Below are 9,303 nucleotides of genomic sequence, written 5' to 3'. Positions count from 1 at the left end.
ACAAATAAAATATCTATTAAAAGATCTTTAATCAAATCAAATTTTACAACTAATTAAATTGATAAAACAAAAATTATAAAAAGAGAAAAAAAAAAAACCAAAATATTTTTTTTTTAACATTTATGAAGAAAAGTGAAAAAGAAAAATACTTTGATAATCTAAAAAATATACAAAAAAATTTTAACATGTCACTTGCTGCAATTACATTAAAAGACTTGATAGGCGAAGCTCGTTCAGTACCAATTTTTACTGGACAAGACGCCTACAGTCTAAAATCCTTCATCGAAGAAGTCGAAAGTTTAATTGCCTTAGCAGCGGATGCCGATGCAAAAAACTATCTATACAGAATTTTGTACAGCAAGATCCAGGGTCCTGCAGCGGCAGCAATCCGGAGAATTCAGGAAAAAACTTGGGACGAAGTAAAACAACAACTGAAAGCTACCTTCGGAGTACAGAAATCTTATTTGAAATTAAAAGAAGAAGCAGACTGTATAATTTTTAGAAATGTAAGTGATCTTTATGTTAAATTAAATTCCATATTAAATTTGTTAAATTTAAAATATGATTTGGATGACAATAAATCTTCAGAATTTAATCCAATTAATAATGAAAATTCAATATTAGAAAAATTTTTGAATAAATTAAATAGAGTAGACTCAATGTACCTTAGAACTAAAAATGTAACAACATTAGAAGACGCTTATAGAAGCTTATTAGAAACCAATATATCCGACAGCAAGGTTCCAAACACCAACTCTCAGTATAGGAACAATAATCATACAAATTACAGAAATAACCATAACATAAATTCTAGACATAGTAGTAATAATACAAATTCCAGAAATAACTATAGAAACGCAAATAGAACTTTCAACAATAACAATTACAATAACAACATAAGAAACACTTACACAAATAGACCAATGGACAGAAACTACACTACTAACGAAAAGTTTAGGAATTTTAGGCCCAACCAACAATTTGGTGGTACAGGTAATAATCTACCAGGACCATCTTATAACGAAAATCGGTCAAGTCCAGTTCCAATGGATGTAGATTCAGGTTCCACAGAAAATTTTCACTGTGGTCCCCCTATCCGACATTACCCTTAGTAGACTTAACAATAGAAGGCAAAAAGCTGACCTGTCTGATCGACACAGGATCAGTTACTTCAATTATAAACGGCAATATTTTTGATCGATCTAAACAAAACAAATTAGAAAATCCAATTCAATTAAAAACACTCGCAGGAAACCAAGCCATTAAATACGAAATAACTACAAAAGTACCTGACGAGTTCAATGAAAATTCAACTATGTCCTGGAAAGTAATGGATCTTAGCAATAAAAACTTTGACGCTCTCTTAGGCCAAAATATTTTAAGACCAATAGGAGCAAATATTAACCTTTCAAAGGAGCGGTTAGAAATTAACAACCGTAATATTAAATTTAATTCAGCTTGTCCTTTTGAAAACACTCGTCAAATAGAACCTTTACAAATCAACCATAATGAATTATTTGAAAAATTATTAAATAAAAATATGAATAGAGAAGAAACTAAATCATTAAAATATATTTTAAACTCTAATAAGGATCTTTTCTATAAAGAAGGAGATCGATTAACATGTGTCAAAAGTGTAAAACATCAAATAATTACAACTACTTCCCAACCGATTTATAGTAAAATGTATCGGTTTCCAAAAATACATGAAGAGGAAGTAAATAAGCAAGTTCAGGAAATGTTAGAGCAAAATATTATTCAACCATCCAGTAGCCCTTATAATAGCCCTATATGGGTAGTACCCAAAAAATTGGACTACTCAGGGAAACAAAAATGGCGCATTGTCATCGACTACCGTAAATTAAATGAAATTACGGTTGATGACAAATTCCCGATACCGAATATAGATTCTATATTTGATAAATTGGGTCGCGCTCAATATTTCACCACTCTGGACCTCGCAAAGGGGTTTCACCAGATATTAGTGGATGAAAAAGATCGTCTAAAGACCGCGTTTTCTACACCGCAAGGTCACTTTGAGTTTGTACGGATGCCATTCGGACTAAAGAATGCTCCGGCAACTTTTCAAAGGATGATCAATTACGTTTTAAAGGACTTTATCGGGCGAATTTGCGTTGTCTATCTAGATGACATCCTTATTTTCTCTACATCACTACAAGAACACCTCTCAGCTATTAATAAAATATTTTCAAAATTAAGAGAGTTCAATCTAAAAATCCAAGTGGATAAGTGCAAATTTTTCTCTAAAGAGACAGAGTATTTAGGACACATATTAACACCAGAGGGAATAAAGCCAAACGAAGATAAAATTAATGTAATTAAACAAATCAAACTGCCTAAGACTCCCAAGCAGATAAAAAGTTTCCTAGGCATTACGGGGTACTATCGCAAATTCATCAAGGACTATGCGAAAGTAGCTCAGCCTATGACTAAATATTTGAAAAAGGGAAATAAAATCAATGAAAATGATATACAATATAAAGACTCCTTTCAAAAATTAAAAGAATTGATTACAACTTATCCTATACTTCGTTACCCTGATTTTAAAAAGAAATTTGTATTAACAACGGACGCGTCCAACTTTGCAATTGGAGCAGTCCTATCACAAGAAAACCACCCGGTCTGCTTCGCTAGCAGAACCCTTAATAATCATGAATGCAATTACTCTACTATAGAGAAGGAACTTCTTGCCATAGTATGGGCCACTAAATATTTTCGGCCATACTTATATGGTACAAAATTTTTAATAAGAACAGACCACCAACCCTTAAAATGGTTGCATTCACTAAAAGAACCAAACGCCAAACTACAAAGATGGCGAATCAGATTAAACGAATACGACTTCGAAATAGACTATGTAAAAGGAAAAGAAAATCGTGTTGCTGATTTTTTAAGTAGAATGGATTCTACAAATAATGAAATTAATCATATAGATGACCCTAACGAAACACCTTCTAATAATTCAGTTATAACAACAAACCATAGTCGCCATGAAAATCAATTCCCAACATCCGATATAATAATTAATAAATATTTGACGCAGCTTTATTTGACAAAAGAAAAAGAAAGGGAAATAATTATAAAATATAAAAAATTTAGACAAATCTTTATTAGTGAAAATGAAATCAATAATAGCCATTATTTAAATGACATACTTAGACGATTCATTAGAAATGGAATAACTGCTATCTATTCCGAATTAAATGATGAAAAATTTGATATAGTAAAACAGAAACTCACGGAACTCTTTTCTAATAATAATAAAATGAAATTCATAAAATGTACTAAAAAAGCAATAGACATAGAAAATGAAGAAGAGGCCTTAAAATTAATAGAAAAAATTCATAAAGAATCAAACCATCGAGGTATCGTTGAAAATTATACAGAAGTGAAAGATGAGTTTTTCTTCCCTAAACTTAAGGAACTATTTCATAAGTATATAAACAATTGCGACATATGTAATCAATCAAAATATGATCGCAAACCAAATAAATATAGATTCGAAATTTCCGAAACCCCGAGCTCTCCTAATAAAATAATACACGTCGATTTATTTTTCTGTTATAAGGAAATATTTCTTACAATAATTGACAAATTCTCAAAGCATTTAATGGTCCAACGTCTCAATGACCGAAATGCAACTACTATTATACAAGCACTTCGCAACAGGTTTGCACTATTCGGTAGGCCAGATAAAATCGTTGTCGACAATGAGTTCGATAGTCTTAATATCAAAAACTTCTTTAGAACAGAAAATATAAACGCTCACTTTACGTCACCCAGAAGCCATACCGGAAATTCTACAATCGAACGAGCTCACGGAACTTTAAGCGAACACCTTCGTATCTTAGATACACAAAAATCACATTTAACACCGTATGAAAAAATATTATTCGCAGTCGAAAAATATAATAATTCCATTCACTCTGTAACTAAAGTTAAGCCTATAAACTTTGTAAATAACGAAATAACCGATATTGAAAAAATTAGAAAATTAATTGATGAAAATAAACTTAAAACGATTGAAAAACTAAACAAAGATAGGATAGACCCTGACTATAAAGAAGGAGACAAAGTTCTTGTAAAAAATCCCGAAGCTCTAAGATATAAACATAAAAAGAAATATACGTATATTAAATCTAAATTAATTAACGGTAAATTAAAAGATAACCAGAATAGAAATATTCACCCAAGTAGATTAAAAAGAAATTTTAAATTTTCCTCAGGTAACCCAGAAACAAACTCCACTCAACCACTACCACAACAAACTTGAATTAGCACTACTAATTTTACTCCTCACTTCAAATACTTGTTCTGCAAATATTGACGTTCGGGTATTGGAAAATCAGGGTGGATTCCAACTAATCAAACGGGAAGAAATTCCTATAATTCAAAACTATTCTAAAATTCTTTACTTTATAAATATTAGCGAACTAGAAAATACTTTAGCACAAATTGAAAATAATATTTACAACACTTTTAACCAAGACAATACCACATTAAAACAATTACAAATTCAAATCGAAAAAACTCGACATAACATTAAAACATTACTACCACACAGACAAAAACGAGGACTCATTAATTTAGGTGGCAAAATTTTAAAATGGTTATTTGGAAACTTAGACGATGATGACAAAACTGAAATTGTAGAAAACATAAAACTTATTGAACAGGGAAATTACAACTCCATTCAGACCATAAATAAACAGATTAAAATAAACGACCAATTTCAGAAAAACCTAAATATTCTACAGAAACGAATTAACGAAAACCAAGAAATTTTAAATATTACACTGAGAGAACAAAACAACACCTTTAGCAAAAGCATAAAAAGTTTACAGTTTCTTTCTAGTTACACAAATATTAACTTACTAAATTCAGAAATAGACAAAGTCCAACAAAACATTCTTTTCGCTAAACACGGTATCATGACTCACTCCATTTTATCCAATGAAGAAATTGATGAATTTGAAATCGATGTTTTTAAATATAAAGAAATAAAAAGTTCACTTATTAGTCTAGATAATAATATTATTTTTGCCATTTTGATTCCTAACATTGCAAAGGAACTTGCAGTTGGATATAAAATTATTCCAGTACCTAACAAAAATTTCGAGGAAATAAACATTGAATCTACTAATATATTGAAATTTAAAAATGAAATTTACTTTAATAATAAACAGAATTGTGAAAATAAACTAAAAGTAATAAATGGTTGTATAAAAAATTTAATGAATAATAATTTTAAGAATTGTACAAAAAGAAAAAATATTAATTTTGAGATTGTGGAAGTTTCATCTAATATTATCTTAGTAAAAAATGCAAATAATGTAATGTTAGAAAATACTTGTAATAACATACAATACAAACTAATTAAAACTAACTTAATTACATATTATAATTGCACTATAAAAATAGATGACGTAATATTCAAAAACATAGAGAAAAAATTAACAACCACATAATAATACCAAACTATTTAGAACCTTATAATGTTAGTTATATACCAAATTTAGAAAATATTAATTTGAAGCAAATTGAAAATTACAATGAAATAGAATTTGTAAAATTTGAAATTAAAAACCATTATATTTTAATACTGTCAAATATCTCTATTATATTGCTTTTAATAATTTTTATTACAAAATACTATATGAAAAAATTTTATAAATGTAAAAAACGGCCAAACGATACAAATGAAAATAATAGTAAAGGAAATATAATCTCTGGAGCTCAGGAGAGCTTCCAGCTTAACGAGGGGGGAGTTATATATTCGCTTACGCCCGGAACACCAAAAAATAAAATTTAACTATAACTAAAATTAAATCGAACGTTGCGATCAAATTTCCATACTTTATTACTTAAACCTATTCTAAATCATTTAATCGCAACGTGATTTGACAAAAACAAAATATTTATTTTAAATTAAAATTAAAATTCAACGTTGCAATTAAACTCCTATATGAAATCATTTAATTGCAACGTGATTGAACTTTTACAGACAAAACTAAAGCAAAGTTCCAAATATTCAAATTACAATATTAAAACTTTCCCATGAGAATTATTCTAAACAATTTTTTGCTTACTAAACAGTTATTTCTTATAAATAGAGTAAATTCAATAGCAACTTTGCTTGGTTGGTAATTCAGTAGCTCGTTAGTTATTAAATCGTTTTGCCGTTTAGAAAATAAAGATTTAAAAATAAAGTTAATAAGTTTGGAATTAGAAATTAAAGTGTAATTAATTAATAAATGAAATAAAAAGAACTTTTATAAATCTTAAAATATTTTTTTTGTGTAAAGTAAAAACTTATAATTTAATTTGCGTATGTCAAAAATGTAAGCAAATAACAGAAACAATAATTATTTATTCACAATAATAAAAGTAATAATTCATTAAAATGTCAAAAAATTTTTCTGCACTTCAAAAAAAAAAAAAATTAAAATGTAGATTTCAACTTTCAACTTGGAAAAGTTTTTAAATTATTGCATGAAAATGTTTTTATTGTACACTATACATATATGAATAATGTGTTATTTGTATATCACATGAATGTACATTTCGTACATGTGTGAGCATTGATTCATTATTAATTTGTATGGGTTGAAAAAAGATTTATTTATTTATGTATTTTAATTTTTTTTTTGGAGACAATATAAAATTATATTCTTTTTAAACTGGAAATAAATCAAAAAAGTTTTTGAAATTTTTTTTTTTTGTAATTTTATGTTAAATTAATATGTCCCTGTAATTGTCGCTGTGGTTTAATTATTTAACATTTGTAATAAAATATCGTTTGTTTTTTTGTTTTGTTTTTTGAAAATTTAAAGTAGGAAATTATGGTTCCTTATGTAACTAAATTTTCTTATACGGGATTTTTTCTGGCATTGAAAAGACGAACTTTAAATTAAAATCTATCGAGTATGGTAACAATTATTTGGACATTTCCAAAAACATATGCATGTACATTGTGAACGGTATTTATTTTAATTCTTTTATTAAGCTGTATAAAATCTAGTAAATAACTGATTAAAAATATGCTTTTAAATTATTTTTTTTTAGATTGTAAAATAACTTAATCAATAATATTTAGTACAAATATTTCTTGTTCACTCTATTTGCAATTACCTATGTATTTCCAAAAATGTAAATAAAAATAATTCCGGGCAGGAGCCGAACAACAGGAGACAGCTTACAAATCAACAAAACTACATAATAGGAACAGCCACTTTTACATACATATATTATAAATCTTTTTGCAAGATGGATGCTAAAATTGTTTGAAAAATCAATTAAAACTACTTCATATTACAAGGGACTAATCCAGGTCTTGAGAACTTGGACTTGCACAGCGGTGCAGCAACAGGTTGTTATTCAAACGTTCTTAACTGTGGAGAAACGTTCTTAATTCTAACAAAATGTGGAGAGATTTTGAATGCAGGTACTGCTATGAAGATTTTAAGATATAAACAAAATTAAGAAAATCATGGAAAGGCGGAAATACAGCAAATAAAAAATTGAAAACTGAAGGAAGAAGGCAAATTTAAAGGTAAAATAAAAAATTACGTAAAATCTAAATGTACCCTTGATATATGTAAATGTGATTGAACTTTGTATATAAGAAACGATATAAAATATTTTATCTAAATACAAAATTGAAATTCATTTACGAGTACCTATGCATAAAAATGAGTGTTTCGGAAAAAATACTTGAACTTTAAAATTGTAAATAAACTAATAAGAATATTTTTTATAAATTTTCAATTGTAATTAGTCGGAAATATGTATGTATGACATCTTGAACTTAAACATCATCTTCAGAATTAAGAATTGCAACAAAATTAAAAAAAAAACAACTTAACAAATTTTAAATTTATTTAAATAAATAGTTAATATTTACGTATACATACATATGTATATAAAATTGAAAAACGAAAAACTTAAGCAATAGTTTTTAGATTTTTCTTTTCTTTAAAGCTATAATCAATAAGTATAATATGTAATCAATGTAAATAAATTTAATAATCAATTAAAAATTTAAAAGAGTTTCATAATCATAGTATTGTCTATACCCATATTGAGAATATCTTTGATGTATTATTTAATATTTTTTTGATATTTACTATTAAAATTATTCAAATAACTTACAAATTTGTTAAATGAAAATCAAATATTATTTTAAGATTATATTTCCGAGTAAAGTATAAAGCTTTTTTTTCAAATTAAATGCATTCTGATAATAAATGTTGAAAATATGACGATAACATACTAATGAGAGAAACTTTACAAAAAAAAAAACATAATAAGAATTAAGTATCAAAAATTTTTATTATTGATATTTCTTTCCAATATTTGCATTATGAGTTTATTAATTTATTTAAATAGAAAATAGCAAAAATTAAGAAAATATTGATAAATTTTTATTACATAAGAAAAGTTTTGCAAAATTTTATTACAAAATTTCCGCTATTATTTTAAGTATAAACAAAATGATGTGCAGCTACACAACAATTATTATATTTAGGGCCTGATCATCTCTGCTAATTACAGAGCTACAAAGATATTCTTATAAGAATTAATGATATTTATCTTAAAATAAAAAGAATTTTATAAGAGGCTAATCGTGTATCTCGCTTTTTTACTCACTTTTTAATTTAATATTTAATTTTTCCTATAAGATTACTCATTTTTTTAATTGGATTTTTGAATTTTTTCTTAAAATATCGATTGAAATTTTGTATACATTTTAGAATAAAATAAGAAATACAATACCGAATAATCCTTCTCAGTTGAAAATTACGGTATACAAATATGTGATAGTTACTTATTTTCCACTCACTTATCAAGTAAAATAACGAAATGCACGATCAATCCCTAAATCGCAAATGCATAAAGCAGCAATACATTCTTATTTAGATTAGGATTTTACAAAAATTAAGAATTAACATGAATTTAATAAAGGATACATACATAAATAGGTACATACACATGTAAATTCAAATAGATTTAAAAAAAATTTTTTTGAAAATATTATAATCAACACTAACTATTCATTAGACATAAGAGACATTTAAACGTTTAATAATTTGCAAAGAGATTGCTTCTTCAAATAAACTTTAACTTAAAAATTTTATTGAAAATGCATTGAAACTGTGGGAAATAACTATGAGAATGTATTTGAAAATATTCATAAAAAAATAAAAAATTCAGAGCAAAAAAGTAGTGGGATTTTCCAAAAATTCAGTTCTAACTTAGATGTAACGCATGTTCGATAAATCA

At 26.6% G+C, this 9,303-nt stretch overlaps 1 protein-coding gene across 1 annotated transcript; it reads left to right on the top strand.

The window, feature by feature from the left end:
• The first annotated feature begins 659 nt into the window (after positions 1 to 659).
• LOC129608367 (uncharacterized protein DDB_G0292186-like) lies at positions 660 to 7,432 on the top strand. The gene is made up of 6 exons (XM_055519851.1): positions 660 to 1,062; positions 1,251 to 1,436; positions 1,608 to 2,044; positions 3,626 to 3,897; positions 4,451 to 4,670; positions 7,340 to 7,432. Exons 1-6 carry the CDS (start codon positions 660 to 662, stop codon positions 7,430 to 7,432), a joined length of 1,611 nt encoding a protein of 536 aa, XP_055375826.1.
• The last annotated feature ends 1,871 nt before the right edge of the window (positions 7,433 to 9,303 follow it).

Source organism: Condylostylus longicornis, unplaced genomic scaffold (genome assembly GCF_029603195.1).
Source record: "Condylostylus longicornis isolate FDR11 unplaced genomic scaffold, ASM2960319v2 ptg000031l, whole genome shotgun sequence".
In the NCBI taxonomy this organism is placed as follows: Eukaryota; Metazoa; Arthropoda; class Insecta; order Diptera; family Dolichopodidae; genus Condylostylus; species Condylostylus longicornis.
The sequence above is the reverse complement of the archived record's forward strand: the minus strand, read 5'-3'. Positions and strand labels throughout refer to the sequence as shown.